This window comes from Nipponia nippon, unplaced genomic scaffold (genome assembly GCF_047370975.1).
Source record: "Nipponia nippon isolate SJK-2023a ecotype South Korea unplaced genomic scaffold, ASM4737097v1 scaffold_2, whole genome shotgun sequence".
NCBI classification, from domain to species: domain Eukaryota; kingdom Metazoa; phylum Chordata; class Aves; order Pelecaniformes; family Threskiornithidae; genus Nipponia; species Nipponia nippon.
In genome coordinates, this window is record NW_028262336.1 from 16,809,195 (window position 1) to 16,831,088 (window position 21,894).

Genomic DNA, 21,894 nt, shown 5'->3' on the forward strand with positions numbered 1-21,894 from the left:
TGTTGCCTTGCTCACGTATTCTGAAAGAGGAAAAAACTTGCTCGACCCATGTGCTCTAGATCAGCCATTACTTTTAAGACTTTCTCTCAGTTTCTCCCTCATTTGTCTCTTGGCCCGCTCAGCTGTCCAACCGTGCTGTTTGGAGAGAGGAGAGGGACTACAGGCATGACCTTGTCTCAATTCGTTACTTTGTTAGTTTTGGCATTCTATGCATTTTTAAATATAGCTTTTCCTTTTATAGGATTAAGTATTTCTGATTTAAGAGCTTGGTGAAACACACATTTTCCTGTTCTCCTATCTTAGGCTCGGCAGCTGATCAGCACAAGGCTGTAGATCAGAACTGGCTCCTGGCTCCTTCAGACACCAGTTAGAGGAGGCAATGCTGAAATGGTTTGAGATGTGCTGACCAAGGAGACAACTGGGGACAGTATTTCTGTTAAATGTCAGTTCCAGCTCTCGCTGGAGAATTCAACTTTGAGAGGCTGAGCAGACCCCCGCAGGTACGACTCTGGAGAAAAGAGGGATGAGAGCAGAATGAAAAGTTCTCACGTGTTTTCTTTTTTCCCCCTCAGAGCGTTGTCTTTGTAATGCTGCCATTTAAAGATCGAGTGCCTATCCAAGGGCTAAATTTAATATATAATGTTGATTTAGGTCACAACTATAAGATTGTCCATCCATCCATCTGGTACAAAACAATAAATACAAAATCTGTCTGAAATGACAGGCCAGCCTTTCTGCTCACTGGCTGTAGGAACTGTGCTGCTATCGTGGTGTTATAGCCTGGCCAGCCTTGACAGTGGATTCCCAGAATCACAAGTTTATGGTCTGTCAGCCAGTGCAAACATCCATCCATCAAGTATTCCCCACTTGTTATACCTAGAAGACAGAACCAGAGAGGCATTAAGAAATGAGTGGCAGAGAGAGATTACCTGCTTTTGATGCATGTATTCTCTAGGCTGGGAGACGGAGAGCTGGGATGGTTGTACTCCTGTGGTCTCAAGGACCAACAAAATGCTACCTGTGAACATGCGTGGATTGTAGAGGTCTGAAATGGCATAGAGGAGATCCTTATCCTCATTTTTTGGCTATACCTTGCTCTCCAGCAGAGACGCAACCCTTCTGAGTGCCTGTAGCACAGAGGTTTTAAAGTTTGGGCTATTGCTTATTATAAACCAAGAATAGTTTATTAAACAAAGGCCTGGGCTAGTGCTTGAGTGGCCCTGTGAAACAGCAATATCACTCAATAGCCATGTTTTCCAAGGGGAGTGATCTGCTGTGAATATGCTTTAATAAGCTCCTGACTTATTCATTGCGTCTCTCTCCCAGGAAGGTGGCACCCTACGGGACAGGCATACTCAGGGCTGGGCACATGCTAGCCAAAAACCCCAGGTCTGTGGGACTAATGCTGCCTCCTTGCTGCATTGTATGGCTGGGGGTGCTCAGGCGGCATCTTCCTTTCTGGGCTGAAAGCCACCGAAGCAAGGCTCCTTTGATCTTAAATGGTCCCTGCGGTCTCTAACACAGTTAAAGGTCCTTCTCCTGGTGTCCTTATCAAATTCCGTGTTCATTCTTTATGCCCCCTCTCAGGCTCCTTGCTGGGACCCAATACGTTACTGGTCTCCAGCTTCCCAGCCCGCAGAGTCCCATGGGATGGGAGATTGTGTGGAGAAAGGAAGGAAGGGCACTTCCTTTGGATGGAGAGGGGGATCCAAGGTCAGAAGGAGGGAGCCTGTGAAAGTCAGAAAGCGGGAGCATGGGATGAAGTTCAGAGGAGAGGCATCAGCTGGGGGAAGAAAGGGTATTCTTTGGGCCGGACAACTACACCTTAAGAGAGCTGAGTACCCACAGGAACTCTTTGCAGAGATGGTTAGCAGTGGATTCTCAATGTCTCTCAAGACCTTGCTCTTAAAAAGCCTTTCAAGGCCCTGTTACTGCACTGAGAAGCAATCAGATGCTCAGGGGACAGGTTCTGGTACCCTGTTCCTGCTGAGCTGGCCTCAGGTCGGAGGTGGCCTCTCTGGGTGCAGAGGTGTGCTAAGGGATGCAAGGAGGGAGTGTTTCCACCACAAGAGGATGGAAGCTCTGCTCTCTGGCTAGCTCTTCCCAGTCTTCCTTGGTGTAATGCAGAGGCAGGCAGGGGAGCTGGAGGGGGTTTCTGTTGGCCAGTCAATCAATCATTTCCCAATGTTTATTATTTATCCCCCTGGCCGAACCCTCCGCTCATCCCTGCCACTCTGGGCGATGGGAAATTTTGTGATCTCTGAGCAGCAGAGGCTGGCGGGCAGCCTGATCGATGCTAGCAGCTCGTTCTCAGCCACGTGAGAGGAGAAACATCAACGAGGAGAGATGGAGTTAGAACTTTATTAGGAGAAACCTAGGCACAATTGACTAAAATTTCATGTTAAGAAGAGCACACAGGTCTTTTCAGGATTAAAAAATACACATATATAAAAAACCTTACAAACAAAAAAATGGTTTCCCCCCCACCATGTGTGAGTATGTAGGTATGTATATGTACAGGGAACTGTACCAAAGCTAACTATGTATCAGGAGCAAGGATTCACAATGTCTTTCAGTGGCCCCTAAGAGAGGGAATGGCTCAGTCCCCTCATAAGCTGGTCCTGGGCCATGTGCTCATGCAGCCCGATGTCGGGAAGCTGTGGCCTGTGCCTGAAAGGGCAGTGCAGGGTAAACAACAGGGAGCAGCATCGCTCTGTTTAGCAATTCTCTTTAAAAGAGGGATGTCAGCTCTGCAGTGAGAAAATGTATCTGGAGTGGGAGCTGCCTGCAGACCTCACCCACCAGACTCTCTGTGCAGTGCTGGGCCTCAGTGGCTGCTCTGAGAGGCTACAGTGGTGGAAAGAGCTGGTCCATGGGTGGCTTCTTATGCCATATACGCTAGGGATGGAGTGGAGGTGAAGATGACCTGATGGCAGAACAGGGACTTGCTGTGAAGACAAATATCTTGGCTTGCACTGGCTGGCAGGCTTGAGAGAGCAGCCAAGAGCTGAATGATGTGCAGGACCTGGAGAGGACTCTTGCTCCTTGCAAAAGATGCTGAAGTGTTTTGGTAGGTTAGTGAGAGAAGACACAGGCCCGTACCTCTTCTGCAGATAAACAGAGGATGTTTTTTCTCTCAAGTCGGCAGCTGGCAGCTCCTTTTCAGCAGCATTCATGTTGCTCGAAAGATGAGTTTAAAGAGGGGAAAAATCACTTTGATTCCACGTGGTAATTCCTCCTTTTTTACTAGTAGGATATTTTTTCTCACAGGAGAGTCTCTATTTCTGTTAATGGATGTCTTGCTTAGAATTGATGACATAAGTATCTTGGGAAAATTCCCTAGTCTTCATCAACTGGTCATCTAAGTGATATCCCAGGGCCCCGGGGGCCAGTCTGCTGCGCTGACTTAGGAATGAGGAAGGGATTCCAACGTTAGACATGAGGCAGCTGTGCGTGGGGGACCACGGGCGTCCTTATCTATGGGGAAGAGCTATATACACAGTGTCAAAAAATTCAAGTAGGATTTATTGTATAGGTAAACTGTTGTCAAATATCTGGGCTCAGGTGGAGAAAGGGAGGGTTAGAAAGAGCAAGAACAAAGCAGATGAGAAAGTCTTTCTTTCAGAAAGCCTGCCGGCGTGTTTCTGCTCCCTGCAGGTGAGAGAAGCTTCAGCTCAGTATAATTGCCAAGCTGATGTAGCAAATGTTGAACAGACACCAAAGAAGATGCAAGGGGGTTGAGGTCCAGTCAGGCTGTTGAATACAGTGTTGCAGTGGATACCTGCTGGGCAGCCTCAGGAGTCTGCTGGCCTGTGCTCTACCAGGCTAAGGATGGCGAGCCTCCAATCCCTGTGGGTCCCATGATGAAAATATGGCCGAGAGCTTCACACCTCGAGATTGGTGCCTCTCTTCAGAGCGTGTCTCCCAGTGGCTACCCCTGCCTTAAGCTGTGAGAGGTGCTGTCTGCAATATAACGGTGATGTTCATTGAAAAGGAGCAAGAGGGTGTTAAAACAGAGAGAGGTTAGAGGCAAGAGTCTGGAGTCCACTCTGCAGAAGTTTTACTAAGCGCTGAGACTGCTCCTTCTCCTCATTCCTCCTGGAGACAGGTCACACGGACAAATCATCTGACCTCGCCTTGCTGCTGGCACGGCTGGTCTTGCTGAACCGGCGTTTCTCATTGAAGTAGTTCTCAGGGAAGGCGGGTGCCGCACATTCGTTGGCCACCTCCGGGCTCTCCACGTAGCTGGACTTAATGAAGGACCCTTCACCAGCAGCATCCTCCTGGCCATGGACCCTCTCGGTGGCGAAGTTGGCGGTGTTCTGCTGGGAGGCCATCTTGTTGCTGAAGGGGCTGATGAACTTCCCATTGGGACTTGACAAGCACTGATTAAAATCCGGTGGAGGAGTGTACATCTGGGCCCTTTCTACTTGTGGGGCGGACTCCAGTCTGCCGGGGGCTGTGCTGGGGCTGGGTTTGTAAGACCGGGAGCACCTCTCTTTGGCTTTCTTCCAGCCCAAGTGGTACAACTCGGCCAGACTGAGGAATAAGGAGAGCACTGCTACAGCCAGCATGAAGACGATGAACACGTTCTTCTCTGTGGGACGGGAAACGTAGCAGTTGACAGGGTGGGGGCAAGGTGCCCGCTGGCAGATATACAGGGTCTCCAGGAAGATCCCGTACAAGATGTACTGTCCCACAATGAAGGCCACTTCCATGGCAGTGCGAATCAAAATGCTGTAGACGTAGGTGTTCAGCAGACTGCCCCTGAGTATGATTTTGCCTCCCGATTCATCCCAGCAAGACATCTCGGCCTTCTCTGCCACGGGGCACTTCTGCTGGTAGTATGTGTCACCGTTGTTTTTCATCTCCTGGGCCTCTATTTCTGCCTCCTTCATCTTCCTCTTCTCCTCCATGCGAACCGTGTGCATTGCGTGGCCCATATACACCAGAGATGGGGTGGAGACAAAGATGATCTGGAGGACCCAAAACCGGACATGGGAGATGGGGAAAGCCTTGTCGTAGCAGACGTTCTCGCAGCCAGGCTGCTGGGTGTCACACATGAAGTCAGACTGCTCGTCCCCCCAGGAAGACTCAGCTGCTGTACCCAGCACCAGCATCCGGAAGATGAAGAGCACGGTCAACCAGACTTTCCCCACCACTGTGGAGTGTTTGTGGACCTCCTCAAGGAACTCTCCCAGGAAACTCCAGTCTCCCATTTCTGCTCACCAGGAGGGGTAAGAAATCTCGAAGGGACAATTGGACGCAGCCTCTGTGGGAGAAAATAGAAGAGAGTGGTTCTAAGGAGGGTTAGGAAATGCCCAACTGGGATGCATGGAGTGAAATGATTTGTTTTGTGTCAAATGAAAAGTTTTAATTTGACCTGAAATGAATGCGGTCTAGTTTGCTGAAAACTTTGTTTCACATCCACTGAAAACAATGTGTTGTTTGGTTGGTTGGGTTTTTTTACTCAGCTACTGAAACAAAAAGTGATCTTTTTTGCATAATTCAACTACAACCTGTTAGACGGGCTGCCAAAACTTTGAGAGTGAGCCAGATTTTTTCTTGGTGCAGAAAGCACTTTCACTGCGGTCTGCATGTTGCATCCTCTGTGGACTGTGTAGTTAAAGCAGTATCCATCTGTCTGCAAACTGCGCTCTGGGGAATCCTTAATGGGCTGATCCCCTGGGAGGTAAGACTGGAGCCTACAGCTTGGTCTGAGCAGTGCCTTGGCACTTTCCTATGTCGCCTTTGTGTAATACCTGCACCGACACCTGGAACGTAAAGTGCTCGGGCTTCATTTCTGAGCTCGATGCCACCACTGAAAAAAATGCAGAGAAAACCTTCCTGTTGCCCACCTGCCCCTTGCCAATAGGTTTTGCTTTGGTTTTCCAGTGTTGCCAGGGGCAAGTGTTTCATTTACAAGCTGCAAATGTTTTGGGGAGCATAAAGACTTTGGTGAGCTGTGCCAGTCCTGTAAACGTAATCTGCTGCCACCCTCTCATGCCTCTTTGAGAGGGAACCGCTGCAAAATCTAAATGGTGGATCTTGCTCCCTCCTCTTTTCTTAGGCTCTAAGACAAAATTCACAATTCAAATGACACAGGCAAAGAAAAAAGCCTCCTTTGAAATGCCTCCCAAGGACCAGCAGCTCCTGGGATCTGCTGTTTGGTAGGTGGTCTGATGAGAAGAAAGGTTTGGTGGGCTGATTGCAACGTGAGGATGTAGGAGAGCCTGCTTCAATTTTGTTTCTGACTCTGACAGACTGTTTCTGGCCAAGTCACTTAACCCCCCCGGATAAAAAGAGAATGATGGGTTTAATCCATCTTTTGTGGGGCTCTGTGGGAGTGCTTGAGCAATCATTTGATCCAGTTATACTCGCCATGCTTACCTTCCCAGGGCACTGCGAAGCTCTCCCTTGTGCATGAGTTAAGGGCTAGGTGCTATAAAGTGTGCAGTATTACCTTGGAGATAATGTTTTCCCACAGTCACTCTTTCTGAAAATATCCTTTTAATAAATAAATGAAAAGCTTAATAATCGTCATAATGAAATATTAAAAACACTAGACAAGGTAAATCCCAAAGCCGTAGGGACCAAAAGTGTTAACTCTCCTTCTTTATTGTCCCTTGTCTTGTCTTTAAGAGCCAATTATTTTTACTGTACAAAGAATGTCTGTGGAGAGTAGACACTGTTAAACGCTGAGAATTTACTGCAGCAATATTGTGTAGATTTCCTGTGAGCAAAAGCTGGAGAACAGAGAGAGACGCTTGTTGAGGGAACAATATCCCCTCCTCTGGTTATGTACGTGATATAATTTAATGTAGCAGCGCACGCGATGAATGATGCCTTCGCCTGTTTATGTGCGGTGTCCATCTGCAGGGATGGATGGGACAAAGATCAAAAGTCGAATTCTTGAACTCCTCGTGCTGCTGAGGGCCGCCCTGCAGAAAGGTGAGGATTGCCCAGGTAAGGAGACGGGGAGGTGACCACTTGCTGCCCCACTGCCAGTGGGAAGCTGGGTGAGGAGGGAGAAGGGGCATGCCAGGAGGAAAAGGATGGGCTTTGGCTCTTCCCTGCTTTGGCAGGCGTGCTGCAATCGTGCTGATGTAGATCCTGGTGGCTGCTCAGAGTATGCTGAAGCTTTCATCTGCTGCCAGCCCAGAACTGGAGGAGCAGTAATACAGAAAATCAGCTAGTCTTTCTGACTCCTCTTTGTCTGCACTGGTAAAAACTGGCAAATCTGCAGGTCTCTCTTATCTTCTGAAAAGGCTTTGGTGCAGTTACTGCTTTTTGGAGAAATTAGCATATGGCTTCATTCTGTGGGCACCAGGGGATTTAATACAGGCAGATAAATCAGTGATGGGAAATATTTACACAGTTGCACTGAAATCAGGGGGTTTAATTTTTTTTTTTTTTTCCTCAGAGTGCAGACAAGGCAACCAGCTACCTACAATTCAATGTACAGGTGCATCCAAGGTCATTATGGTGTAGCACAACTGTACGCGTAGAACATCCCTTCCAAGACAGCATGAACAATGGTGGGTGTCCTCATTTTTCCAGGTGAGTTTCTGTTGTTTGCAGGTGCCCCTATTGCTCCTGTTGTTGTTAGCTGACAGCTGCCTTTTCTTGATTCACCTTGCTTGTTAGGGTAAAAATGAACACACGTCTCCCTGGATGTGCCCAGGCTGAGTTTTCCTTCCTGCCATAAGCATGTGCAATCCCAAAGCGAGCATCTCTTTCCATCAGTTCTACCATGTGCAGGTAGTCTGGGGCTTTACTATGGCTTGTTTTCCCTAGGGAAGGCTACTAAACCTAGACACTTGCAAACTGTAAAAATCAATGTGTACAGAACACGAAGTAAAGCAAACCTAAGTGCAAGAGGAGTCCAGAAATGAAAAATGTTAATGGCTGCGAGAATAACAGTCATTTACCTGCCTCACACATGCACAAAATTTTCCAAGAGGAAGTAAGTCAGACTGATCGAAGGCTGGCAGCCATGAGGCTTAGGCTAGAGAATAGGGCTGTTCCCTCTGCCTTTCTGGCTGGCTGCTCCCCTGCACAGGCTGTTTAAAGTAGGAGCTTCCCAAAGAGCCGAACACCTCCTGGTCATCCTGCTACGGCCCCCAGAGAGCTGAGACAGCTGCTGCCAGGGGGTAGGTGTCCATGGGAGAACGGGCTTTTGGAAACCAAGAGAAGGAGTTTACCGCCTAGAGCAGTGTTTTTGGCTTAGACATTTTTTAGTTACTATCGAGCTATTCTTGCAATGCCAGACCAAGGGCCTCCAAGAGTAACAGAAGAGAGCATCTAGCTCTCTGCTGCCAGCTAGCAAAGAAGGATTGCTGTCACCTCCTGACAGCTTTTCCTGGCTAGGCAGGACTGCCTCTGACCTAGCCTTTCTCCTCAGGGCTTTACTATTCTTGGGAATTTTCCGTACAGTTCCCTTTCCTCATTCCCAGACTACTGTGGTCCCCGCATGCTTTGACCTCTCAGCATGTGAGCATCTGTGGCCTTTTATATTCCTAGTTTGGACTCAGTTGGACAAATCTCATCTCACCCTGGCGTGACTCAGCGAAAGACACCTCTGGGTATCTTCATGGGGTCTCAGCACCTGATAGCAGACTGTCTTGACAGCGGAGTCGTGCATATTCATGCAGAATTGTGGGCTGTGCTGCTGCCTGGCCGTGCTTTTGGCTGTCAGCTTCCTGCTGGATCAACAAAGGAGCTGTGCGCAGTCATGGGATCTTGGCACCAGGAATCGCGTATGTGACAAAGACCAGCGCAGCCTGGCACAAACCCAGCGACGTGGCCGTCCCGGCTTAATTATCACCTGGAACGCTATTAAATCTGGGGAAAACCGAATATCACACTGCAGGCCAGGCGTGGAGTCCGCTCATCTCCAGGCTGCCTTGTGACTGCCAAATTCCATGATAAAAATACCCCAGCGGGGACGGCACCTGCCAGTACACCAGGCTGGCTCGCCAGCAATGGGCTGCTCTCCACCATCCTTTTTTTGCGCTACCTTTTTCTATGCGAGGGGAAGCATCCGTCGCTCTCAGAGCAGTTTTGCCCATCCTCTTTGTGATGCTGCACGCTTTGAACAACAGGCGAGCATTTTGCATCGCTGCCGCTTGCTCCGGTCAGCGCGCTTGTTCTGGACGGACCAGCTGGGGCTTTCGGGAACAGCTAGGAAATTCACACCAAAGAGACAGGAGGACTGTTCCTGTGCAATCCTCTTCTTTATATGAGTTTATTTCCCCTGGAATTGTTAGGAAGAAAGTTTTCCCCTCTTTAGAAGACAGGCGAGACTATCAGCAGCGATATAAATAGCTGAGCTGGACACTTCATGCTAACTTTTCCCACAAGGAAGGTGACAGGAGGTCGCCATGTTTCTAAAATAAAGTGGAGAGCCTGATTATGCCACTGTTTCTGCTCTCCCTCGCTGGGCTCGCCTCTTCCCCTTGGCAGGTCCCAGGCGCACCGAGAGTCTCTCCGAGGAAGGCTCCTTTGTGTGGGGGAAGCACGGTTCCCAGGGGGGAAAGTAACAAAGTCAAAGCCATTGTATTTTTGCCCAGTCTGCGTGTGTGATTTGCTTAATTGGATACAAATGTGTGTATCTGATAGTTAATGACATGTCCCAATGAACGAGAAGGCTGGGGCCCAAGATGTTGTGAAGGGGCTCACACGCTAGACGTGGGGCTGTGCGTGGAGGCCACGCAGCCAGTCCATCCCCTCTGGGCTCCCAAATGGGGAGGCAGCTGTCTCCTTTAGGGACTGGGCACATGAGAAGTGACAGCCCCGTGCAGTGGGGCATCCAGGCCATCTGTGGCAGTGCCTAGGAACTGCTTGTGGCTTTCCTTCCTCCAGTTGTGTCACCTCATCGCAGGTCCAGGTGAGCATGTGGCACAAGAGATAGCTACTGTGGGGGCATGAGGGCAGAGATCTTTACCCCTGTGTTGACAACTGTCAGGCTGTAGCCAGACCTGACTGGTCCCCACACTGCAAAACTGGATGCTCACTCCTGTAGAAACTTATGAAGGACACTTCCAGCTCTGCACTGCAGGTTAGTTAGCGCTGCTTTGCTACACAGCTGTACGTTTTACTGAGGGATCTCTAGCCCCCTGTTCGCAGTAGTCCAGCCTCACAGCATCCCACGCAGTGCAGATGCTGTCATCTTTATCTTGCAGGTTGTGACCACTGGGGCACAGAAAGGGCAAACTGCTTGTTCAAGGTATCTGTGTTAGTGGCGGTCTGGGGACAGAGCTCAGGGGTTGTGACTTGCAAACTTGTGTCCTTTTTTCTATGCAGCACTGCCTCTTAGGCTTGGTGATAGCGACACAACACTGCGTCTGCAGCACAAGAACATCTGCATCTACAGACCGCAGCCCTCCTCCCCTGTGCCCTGGGACAACGCTGTCTTGGAGACGTGAAAGAAATCCCTCTCATGCCACCCTTCTGTAGCAGGTACACCTGGCAGAAACAGAGGTTCTCTTTTTTCTTTTTTGGCTCTTTTCTAAGGGACAAACGTTGTTATTGCTGGCAGAGCCCGCAGCCATGGTCAGTGCCCAAAGGGAAGAAGCAGCCTTTTCAATGTACATATACAGTGCTCCTTTGTCGCCAGGACCTGGTCAGGAAGCGTTTTGGGGGCACATGGCTTACAACATTAAAAGATGAATAAAGTTAGAAATGCACTGTCCAGCGTGAGTGCGATGCTTTGAATTCCAGAGGCTTTTCGTAGCTCTGTCACACAGATCAATGCTCAAGCCCACCTCAGCAGGTATCTTTTTGTTTACTGTTTGCTGACATTGGCTCCTTCATGTGTGTATAGAACAGACAAGCAATGACCTATTAGGCATTTTTGTCCAAGCGCCATCCCTCTGGCTTCATATATGCATGCATATGCTTATGATAAGTTTCTGCCTGAAACAGGACAATTCTTTAGCCAAATTTGTAACTCTGATCTGTGCACAGATCTGGACTAAAGAGGTTTCTACTTCTTTATGCTTTAAAAAAAAAATCTGACATGTTTGTGTAGGTTCCTTTCTAGTTCCTTGGGTTCAAGGTCCTGTGCTGAACCAGCGTCAGGGAGAGTGACTTTGACTCCAGTGCTCAAATCTCAGGGGAGAGGCAGAGCTCTGTGTTAACAGCTCCTGTCCTAGAAGACAGACATCCAGAGCTTCTCCTCTCTCTGCTCCTCCTGAGTTCACTGCGATTTCTGGAAGGGTCATACTGGTATCCAGGCCCTGCTTGCAGTTGCAGACAGCTTGTTATTCCTTGATGAGGTGTGCTTTCCCCCGCTTCTCCAAATGTGGAAAATCTCAGAGTTCACAAAAAAGAGAGTGGGTGAGAAGATAAGGGAGCTGAATGACCTGTCACCTCCTGAACACACACACACACACACACACACACACACACACACACACACACACACAACCCTGACGCACACAGAGACACAGACAGAGGGAAATCACTCAACACCTCCAAGTGTGTACATCAGGGATGTGTTACACACACAGATGACAGTATTATGTAGAATACTTTCATCTGAAGTGATGGTGGAAGCTGCAGACTCCCAGTTAGCTGAATTTTTATTATTTGTCTGTTCAGGAGATCTAATGCTATTTCCCCCCCACCCCTTGGCCAGGGTCAAATTGTGTTTTCATATACATTAGGGCCAAGCTCTGTCTGATGTAGACACAGGAGACCAAGAACAGAAAAGACCTTGAACTCAGAGGAGTCAAGCTGAGGAATGAATTCGTCCCACTGTGTTTGAAAAGCCCGCATCGAATAGTTACATGATAGCGGTATCCAGGCTTACGTGTAGCACGCAGGGAGCACCCTCTGATTCTCTTGGGATTCTCTCTCTTTGCCTTAGAGAAATGTGCGTCCTCAGAGAGCCCAACAAATGTGACAAAACTGGACTTGGGATAAGCTAAATGAAGGCTCACATGTGCTTTTTGCTAGGAAAAAAACATCAATTTTCTCTCTGATGTAAATGCTGCAAAGAGGCTAATGGATATTACTCAGTTTACTCCTTAATTAACAGGATGAAGAGCATCCAGTTCAGGATTACAAAGCTCGGTGCTCTTTCCAGTTTCTTTATTTTTGCAGGGAGAAGCTAACCTATATCAATTTGCAGATGATGCTAACTTGGGCAGTGCTGTATACAGGAGAGGGGACAGCCAAACAGGGCAGAGGGAGCTCTGGAAAACAGAAACATGCAGAGAAATTTGGGGGCTGCTGTAGTAAAGCTGTTCCTGAGCTCTGCTGAGAGAAGCTAATCCGAAGCACTGCTTAGTCAGTGGGGGAGGCCGGTAGGAGGAGACGTGGCAGTGATGGCAGGCATCACATTGGGCCCAATATAGCAGCAAAAACCCTGCCCCTGTGATTTTAGGCTGGTTCGTAGACTGCATGGGATGCAACTTGTTATAGTGTTGAAATAAAACAGACTGGAGAGGTAGTGGGAGAAGGAGAGGGCTCTCATTCGGGTTTTTCGCATCCTTTCTTCCCTCCTCTCCCCGCAATGTCTCCCTGCCTGTCACTTCCCCGTTGCTCTCCTACGGCCAGACTCCCCCCACAGAGACTTGCCTCAGCTTTTTGGCAGTTTTGACCACTTAACTCTCTACAGCACCCAGCTTACTAATACTTCCAGCTTTAGAAAGGGGGAATTTTCAGTGACTATTCCCGCTTTTAGTACTACCTTGTCAAATCTCTTTTCTTCCTTCTTTCCAAAAAATCCGTAGGACTCTCTTCACACTCCAGCCTCATTGCTGTATCCCTGCCTCAAGTATTTAATTCCTCATTCAGGGTGAAGTCTGGCTATAGCTTGTGAGTGGATTATTTTATATACTCAGTGTATGTACATATATATATATATATATGCACCACCCCCCTTTAAAAACAACTAATATTAAATTCACAAAACCCAGCAGCAGGGAGTTAGGGAATGCTAGAGTTACTGTTCTCAGTAATCTTAATTCAATCTCTTTGTGCCTGTGCCTCGTAGCTATGAGTCTTTAACCACATCCTCACATTGTCACCTCATTCTTTGCACAGGATGCCTGCCTTGTTCTGTGCCAGCCTGGCTGGGGCTTTCTTGAACAGCAGCTATTCAATGTTTTGTTTTCTCCTCATTGTTCAGTGGGTGGCCTGTGCCTCATTTACTGTACATTATTCAGCTCCAGTTCTAAAGAGAGAATTATTAGTTTCCTCATGGGTTTTCCTATGGCTTTCATCACGACAGTATCTGATTGCTTCAGAGTTATTAATTTACTTATTTTCATTACCACCCGGAGGTGAGGAGATGGTATTAATCAACTTTACAGCTGAGGAACTAAGGCAGTGAGAGATTAAGATAAAAAATGTTCATTAATTTTGGAAGCTGTTTGGCAATGTTGCTAATCTGGGGTTTTTTTTCAGTGTACTTAGCACTATATAACGTACATTCAAAGCAGAGCTCTGTCTGGTTAATGCTGGAGTAGGAGAGTTTATCACTTCCACCAGTTGGACCACATCTAGAAGTCAGATATCCAGCAGATGACAGACACCACTGAGGGGGTGTTTGTGAAGAAATGTGGCTGAAGTGATTTGCCCGATCGTGACAGAGGAAATTGGAGTAAGAAGCAAGAATTAACTCTAGTCATCTTGGATAGCTTTATCTGATTTTAAACTGGAGACGGTTTTTCTCCCATCCCACTATTCCCTCCCTTTTTCACCAGACATCCGAATGCAGCCAAGACCCTGGAGCTCTGCAGCAGTCACCCTCGATGGGCTGCTTCACTTCCCAAGCGACCCTGTGCCCTGACCAAGGCATCTGTCAGCTTTTCTGCTTCTGAAGGAGGGGAGTTTCGTATGGAAATTCTCAACCATTCTCAAGGCATGTCCGTAATGACAAAGATAATGAAGAAAGACGGAAATGTAAGTGTAAACCCCGTAGTTCTTACATTAAAAACCAGTGACCCCTCTTTAAAGATAAACTAGAGAGACTTAGAAGCATGCATCTCTATGCTCATTACTTACTGTGTGGCATGAATATTTGTTTCAGGAAAGAGCTGGCATGCTAGAGTATTGTTCATAGAGATCTCCCTGTTGCTTATCAATAGCCATAAAATTGATTTTTTTTTTCCCGTCTTTATGAATTCTTAGCCCAAAGATTGAAGTTTCTCTGGTGCCTCCCGGGAACTATTTCTAATTTTAAGCCTCTGTCCTCGTGCCTCATACAACAGCACCCGAGGTGTGGAGCAGTGTCGGAAATGTGCTCCCTAATGACATGGTATAGTGCTGAATTACTCATTCCTTCTCATCTATTTTCAATGCTGCGAGATAAGTCAGAAAACAAGGGCAAACGTGCAGAATGTGTGAAATCTGTCTGAAGGTCAAAAAGAGAAGAGAGGCTGGGGTATGAAGTTCTGTATTTTCTGGCAAGGTTTAAATTTTTCATGTGAAAGCCCGTAATACTAAAATATTGTGATAATATATACTCTTGAGTGGAAAAAACCCAACAACCCCAAATAGTTATAGTAGCAGGAATACTTAACATAGTTCCCAAGCGACCAGAGCCTGATGCGTATTTTAAACCCTGAAGCCTCAGGAATTCTCCTAAACTACTGTTCTTCTCCCAAGGAAAGCGTGAAGAAAGTTAGAAATCTGCACTCTTCTCAGAGTAGGTTTCGAAAAGTCTAGCAAATGCAGAATTTTTTGGCTTCTGGTGCAAATACTGAATACTGTGAGGCTTCTGAATAACAGTTTGACCTGCTCCTAGCTGCACACGTATATGCACACATATATTACATGCATTAAGTTCTTTAGCCTTTAAAGAGAGGATCACATAGGCAGCAGTAGGGAAAACCACTCACACATACTGCTTCACCAAGGTATTTTGACAGGTTTATTAGCATGGAGGAAGAGTTCAATGATTAAGGCTTATTCAGCCTGTGACATTTTTAGCTGAGGTTTGTCCAGAAATGTTACTTACATGAGCCTCTGATGGTTTTTACAGTACTTTAGGGACAGAGGCACTGCCTCAGTTTACCTGAGCTGTTAAAATCAGAATGCCACAAAGCTCATTAGACATGAGAAATGGCCAGTAAAATGACCCTTTAGGAAATCAAAGGAGTCAGTACAGATCAGAGGTAGCAATCAGCAGGCAACCTTTACACTCATTGTGATTGCTTCTTTCCAGGTGGATGTGTAGGGGTACTGTGTTTTCAAGCTGGGCCGTTCTTTGAAACATGCCATGGCAATGCTAGAAGTATTAAATTATGGAAATGTAATTAATTGAGTAATTATTCCAAGTATAAAAAGGGGAAAAAAAGTTAGGAAGGCAACTAAAAAGAAGCAGCAGCTGCTAGTGGGAGAGAGCATTTGTCCCTTTAGGTCTGCGTGCCTCTTTGCCGAGGCTGCCCTGGGCAGTATCAGGACGGAGAAGAAAGGCATTCCCCTCGCGCTGCGTGCAGCACGGGTGACCGGGAGATACGAGCAAGGCACTTCTCTACATTTGAGTTGCATTCCCAGGCTCCATGTCACAGACCAGCCAGGACACAGTACTCTCAAGGAAAAGAAACTGCAATATTTTGAAACCATCCTGCGTGCTTTGGAATACAGGCGGTTCACACCGACACTTGATAAAGTGTTTATACCCTGAGAGCCTCTCATAGGTAAGAGTTCCCTTCACCACCCTCCCCTGAGCAGCCTGACAGCATGCTGAAATGGGATCTGACAGAAACTGCAATTTGCACATTATACTGTCTGAGGATACTTGGGGCTCTTATCCTGCTTTCCTGTACATGGAAATCTATTGGTATCCATGTTCATTGCAAGGAGGCTTCTTCGTCATTTCTGTAGCTGCCTGTGGCAAAGAGTCTAATTTTTAAAATGTCCCAAGCCCATCTTGTTACTAGTGGGAATGTTTTGGAGAGAGATTGAAAGAAAAAGTAAATTTCTTGAGTTATTTTTGGCCATCCTTCTTTTCCTGCCTCACCAAGTCCTTCTCTCCCCTCATGCTGTTTTCCCCCTGAGTGTAACAGCTTGATCTGCCATCGATGCTTCTGCAGTTCTGTTATTTCCCCCTCATGGTCACTTACCTGATTTCCAGTATCTTGTCTTCTGTCTCCTTTCCTTGCTTTAGCACTTTTCCTTTCTGTAGTTGAGTTGGACTCCTTGTTCTTCTCGGTTGCTTGGTTTTATTCCTTTAATATGGTTCTCTCTCTCTTCCTCTCTTTTTCTCCACCCCCTTTCTATGTCACTTTCTGTCTTCCCCACTGCCTCTCTGCTTTTCCCCCTCTTCTTTCTTCACCTACTTTTCTTGTCTCTCCCACCCCCTCCAGCTTAATCTTTCTATTTTCAAACCAAGATTCCTGTTGTTTTTCCTTTAAAGACCATGGATCTCATTCCTCCCTCTCCATGCTCAGCCTCTCCCCATGCCACCCTCCCCATGCCGACAGGATGCACTCACTGCCGGCTTCGCGCTGTCCCTTCCAGTTGCCGCTACCGCTGTTCCTCGCACCTCCTCCCCCAGATAACATGCCATGGTCTAAGCCTTCCTTAAACGAAAAGAGGCAGGGGTGCCCCACAGTTACACCAGCCAGACCCCAGGAAGCTTTTTCCACGGAAGACATCAATGAAGGACATTTCTCTGACTCGTTCAAGCTTAATCTGGCAAAGCAGAGTTCATGTGGAGCAGAGTCCTCCACCTCTTCAAATAACATAGGACTTGCTCTGCTGGCTCAGACCAGGGGCCCAGCACAGCTTCAGCCTTGTCCCCGAGGGCACCTGATGCTTCCCAGGAGGATTTTACAGGCCCCCTTACTGATAAATAGAGAATAACCTGCCTGTCAGGAGAGGTGTTTTTTGACACAGCACCCCCCCCACCACCTCCCTGCACACAGACAGTCTGATGCACCAGCATTTGGGCCTTTCTAAAAAAATGCTTTTGGCACATCAAGTGTCTGAAGGTCTTGTATTTCATGTATGTGTCAAGTCGAGCCTCTGATTCCTGCACATCAGGCCCCAGAGAGGAGGGTGAATCAGAGATGCCTTCCAGCTTTGAGAAAGGCTAGTCTCAAAGAACCAGTGTCAGGAGAGTGGGATTTGCACAGAAGACTCTGCTACCCTGAGAACTGGCTTGCTGCGCACAAGCTTTGGCGGGTATCCCTCCAGCAATCCTTTCTGGGCCAGATATCTCCCATCCAGAACGTAATTGCCCAGTGATCCCTATCCAGCAGCTGGTGTAGATCATGAAGCAAAAGCAGTCCAGGGACTAAAACACAGGGCTGGCAACTCTTAGAATCATAGAATCGTTAAGGTTGGAAAAGACCCTTAAGATCATCGAGTCCAACCGTTAACCTAGCACTGCCAAGTCCACCGCTAAACCATGTCCCTAAGCACCACATCTACCCGTCTTTTAAATTCCTCCAGGGATGGAGACTCAACCACTTCCCTGGGCAGCCTGTTCCAATGCCTGATTGCCCTTTTGGTGAAGAAGTTTTTCCTAATATCCAACCTAAACCTCCCCTGGCGCAGCTTGAGGCCGTTTCCTCTTGTCCTATTGCTTGTTACCTGGGAGAAGAGATCGACCCCCCACCTCACTACAACCTCCTTTGAGGTAGTTGTAGAGAGTTTGTTCTCCACTAATTTAGTATCCCCTTTAGCCACAAGATTGGAAGCCAGCCTATGCAGGGACAGTGCTGTGCAGAGGCTGCCTTTGGAGGCATGTCCTATGAGGACGCTCTCACTCTGATGTTAAGAAGAGTGCAGCTCCTTTCCAAGAGGGCTGAATCCTCGCTGATGGTTAGTCCAGGATGTACAGTGCACAGTAAATTCCCATAGCAGCTCAGTAAACCCCTGGTATGGAGAAACCCGTAGTCATTTGCCACTTCATTTCTAACTTTATTGAAAGGCCTTCTGTGACTTCAAAGAAAATGGGAATGTTTCTGGAGTTGTTTCTCCCTCTCCTGCCTGGCAGTTGTATACCTGTGATGGAATTTCATGGGAAGCAGAATATCTCTGTGTTCTTTCATCTTTCTGGAGTAATTTCCATAAAGCATTATTATGTAAAGTCCTGTTGATTTTATGCCAGCAAAATTGTCAAGGACTTCATCATAGAAGTGTCCAAAAAAAAGGTGTTAATAATACAGATCTAGCTCACAGATGGCTTTGGGATAGGCTAGCTAAGGCTTGGCAAGCGTTTCTCACGTGCTGTGGAGAGGCAGGTCCTGTGAGTGAGCTGTCTGAAATGTAATCCCCTCCCTGCGTGGCTGACTCTTTGCTGTGCGCTCAGGGAGATCAGGTCTGATCCTCCCCGCTCACTCCTTTGTGCTTCCTATCCCAGTATTGCTCCTGAGTGGCATTCTCATTCTCCTACAGAGTTAATCTCTGAATCCAGCAGATGCAGTCTAGTTCTGTTGAATGAACGCGGGAGGGGAGAAGGTTTCTGCCCAATGCATGCATCGTGCATGTGAGGTAACTGTTATGAGCACTTTTTTTTTGGTGGTGGTGGTAACTATGTGAATTTTGATGCACAGAAAGGAAACGGGTGAAGGCAGACAGGGAGGCAAAAGAGAGAAAGGTGCGTAGAGATGTTGTATGGATATGTCAGCCAGCCCCTCAATGTGTTGTCCCTTCTCTTCTCTACTGCACCCTCTTCAAGGGAAAACACAGGTGTCATGGCAGCTTCTCCAGCTCCACAGATAAATAGCTGTTTTGCCCACTAGTAAGCTGGGAAGAAGGATTTTTCCTCCCCTCCCCAAGAGACTGCTATGCAAAACTTGTATGACTTGAGTGAGGAGAGCAAGTGGAAGAGAATGCTCCCCAGAGAGCGGGAATGAGGAGAACAGCTGACAGCTTGCCATGTGCGGCTTGCAGATCTCAGCAGTTTATGATGCTGTGGAACGGTTTTTGAAGGAAAGGAGGAATAAAGCAAGGAGGTAAGGGGAAAATAGGACAACAGGTACCATCTTTTGATCAAAGGTAAATAGCTTTCCTGGGGTAAGATTCCTGACCCTCAAGGTCTGCTACGTTTCTTTCACCTAATCTACCTTCAGTAGTTATCTACCTTTAGTATGCCTTCAGTAAGGCATATGATATGGTGTCCCAGAAGAAGCAAAGTAGTGGAGAAGGTTCAGCTGAAGAAGACAGGGATTATTAGAGAAATCCTCAAGCGGGTAAGAGACTGACAGAATTGAGACACCAGTTCCCTAATAGGCTGAAGGCAACTTAGCTGTGAGGCTGCTCAGAGATTGCTCTTAGGACTGATCTTTTTTAATATTTGTGTTAATTACCTTGGCACTGAAAGTAGAAATGCTAATGAAATCTGCTGATGGAACAAAACTGGGAGGTATCGTCAGGGCCGAGGTGGATTCCAGCACTAGGAGAGCCGAAGGCTCTTTGCAACTGGAGTGGTCGAGGTGAGGTTAAATGGGAGAGTGCAAAGTCACACACGAGGAACTTGTTGCTCAGAGGGTAACAGGAGTCTCTCTCTCAGCAATTGGGAGTTCCTAGTTGGCAGGACCGAGACGGGGAAAGTCCTGGGTGAAGGTCACCAAAGGAGGAGGAACCAGCGATGCTATGTGGGGGTGAAAAAGGCAAGTGAGCTTTCAGGATGTAGCAGTATTTCCAGTTGCAGCGAGTGAGATTAATGTCGTCCAAGAGGATGTGAGACCCCACCAGAACAGTGTGTGCAGTGCTGCTCACCCACGTTCAAGAAAGATATTCAGCCTGGAACAGGTGCAAGGAAAGGCAAGGGGGTGATCAGAGGGACAGAGGGTGTCTCTCGGCCAAGAGTGTGTTTACTTCTCATCGGTCACAGAAGTGACGGCAGAGAGGTATTTGAGCTGATTTGAAAACAGATGTGGTACCAGTTTGAGCTTTTCTGCGTTAATTATTTTGCACTGAACTTCATGCTAGTGCAGCTACCCAAAGTAATTAAAACATGGTGTGATGTGCCTGCGGGGTAGATACTATAAGGGATCTTAGCTACTTAGTCTGGCAGAACAAAGGTTAAGAGAGAAGAGATTTGCTGCCTATAAATACTTCTAGGAATTGGGGGTTGGGAAAGTAAGTGCTAGGGAGAGAGGAGAGCTACGTAAGCTAAAGGACAATGTGGCACAAGAATAAATAGGTATAAATTGGCCATGAATGAATTTAGGTTGGAAATCAGAAGGTTTCTAAGCAACAGAGCAGGGAAAGAGGTGCTGGAACAGCATTCTAGTAGCACAAGTGAGGGCAGAAACCTAATGAGATTTAGGACAGAGCTTAGTAAGTTTAGAAAAGCCCATTTGTTTTGTACTTGCCTGTTATTCAAAGGGATTGAACCTGATAAGCCAAGAAGTCCCTTTTTCATTCTGTTTCCTGTACTTGCCTTATTGCCTTATCAGAGCCGCTCCCTTTCACACAGAAGCCAGGTAAATCCTGAATAGAGTTTGTGTGATGAGTTTTTCAGCATTGATCCCATGGATATTTAATGGAGGATTCATTCTGTGTCAGGGATTTAAACAAACAAAAAGAGCAAGCCAACACAACGCATAGAGAGGGGCTGCAAATATCCAGTAGTATAGATGAGAGCTCACATATGAAAGAGCTTCTTCACATAAAACAGATGTTCTTGGAACATCTGGCTTTGCTGGAAGGCTGTTTCAAATGCGGGTAGATGCTCTCCTGAGATTTGAGAACTTCAAGAGACTGTCTGAAGGGAAAATGTTTTGTACTTTCCTGCCATTACCAAGGACTTCGCGCTTGGGGAGGATATGAGATTTACTGCATTGGAAAGTTTCAGAAAAAAACACCGTGCAACAGCGGTTGAGATAGATAGAAACTTCTCGTATGTATTTCATCTCTGATGCCTGGCCACAGCACTGCACTTATTCTGATTCTTCATATTGTCCCATGCTGGACAGGCACCTCTAGTACCTCCTCTAAAGCACCAATGGATGCTACCTTCCTGGTGAAACATTTTATCTAAAATCCCCCCACGTGGATATGATCGAAAGAGAAGGCGGGAGAGGGAAGTGCTCTGTTATATGCCAGACCTCTGGAGACAGCTTGAAGGCGTCCTCCAGCAGGAAGCAAATTCCCAAGGACAGGCTGGGCCCAAGGGAACGGGGTAGCATGCGACGATGCACCCTTGAATGAGGGGGAACAGTTTTACAGTCACAGTTCCTTATTTAGTAAAAAATCCCAAATTATTCCATTATAGATGGACGTTTTCCCCTTCCCAGCCCAGAGCACCAAACCAGCACAGAGTGAAAAAAGAGGAAATAAGAAACAGCAAAGTGTGAAATGTCACTGTGTGTCAGCCTCATTTGCCAGTGAAGTTTTCAGCGAGAAAAACTGGAAGAGGATTTCATCTCACTGAGGAGAAATGACCATCTATCCCAAAGTAAATGCTTAGTTGTCAGCTTTATGTTGCTGGTAATAAAGCACGGCACTCTCCCAACTACTGCTTCCACTTCCCAACTCTGCAGCATCTCTGAGTAGTTAAGTGCTTTGCAAATGCTAATGTAATTACAGCTCCTATAAACACTCTCCTTGCTTTACAGGTGGAGGAACCAAACCATGGAGAGCGTAAAGGATTTGTCCAAAGGATCAGCAAGTAATTTTCAAGCAAGGAGTCCTCATCTACCTAGCCACCAGACGTTCATCTTGTCCTGTAAACTTCCAGCTAGATTAATTGCTGCTTTACAAAAATATATGTGTGTATACATATAAGTTTTCCTACGTGAGAAGAAAAGAAAGAACAGACCTTTACCTCTTTTTGCTGAGCCTGCACAGGTAGAGGGAGGAGCAGGTGAAGCTGACTGAAGGGTGAGCTGAAGCCCCTTGGTCTTGCTGGAGCCCACCTCTCTGTCAGTGTTCGGCTCCCAGAAGCGATCTGTGTCTGAGGGAGGACACTCTGGACAGGGC

The 21,894-nt window shown here is 47.2% G+C and overlaps 2 protein-coding genes across 18 annotated transcripts in view; one reads left to right on the plus strand and one right to left on the minus strand.

Moving 5' to 3' along the window:
- Positions 1-2,347: 2,347 nt before the first annotated feature.
- On the minus strand, positions 2,348-21,879 carry GJA5 (gap junction protein alpha 5). Of its 3 annotated transcripts, none has more exons than XM_009467676.2 (2): positions 21,740-21,879; positions 2,348-5,272 (listed from the first exon to the last, which is right to left on the minus strand). In XM_009467676.2, the coding sequence occupies exon 2, from the start codon at positions 5,217-5,219 to the stop codon at positions 4,110-4,112; it is 1,110 nt and encodes a 369-aa protein (XP_009465951.2). In that variant the 5' UTR covers positions 5,220-5,272; positions 21,740-21,879; the 3' UTR covers positions 2,348-4,109. The 3 variants fall into 3 exon arrangements, with proteins under 3 accessions (XP_009465951.2, XP_087612622.1, XP_009465952.2); XM_087756496.1 differs by having other exon boundaries at positions 21,734-21,872; XM_009467677.2 differs by lacking the exon at positions 21,740-21,879 and adding an exon at positions 16,080-16,383.
- Positions 12,721-21,894, plus strand: part of GJA8 (gap junction protein alpha 8) — a 56,860-nt gene continuing 47,686 nt past the window's right edge. For 7 of the 15 annotated variants that reach the window (XM_087756484.1, XM_087756475.1, XM_087756472.1 and 4 more), the window contains exons 1-2: positions 12,723-13,914; positions 21,531-21,795. The gene's annotated coding sequence lies outside the window, so the exon portion shown is untranslated. Of the gene's footprint in view, positions 13,915-15,196; positions 15,654-21,187; positions 21,371-21,530; positions 21,796-21,894 lie in introns of those variants that run through there. The other 8 variants (XM_087756476.1, XM_087756479.1, XM_087756473.1 and 5 more) reach the window with 8 other exon arrangements.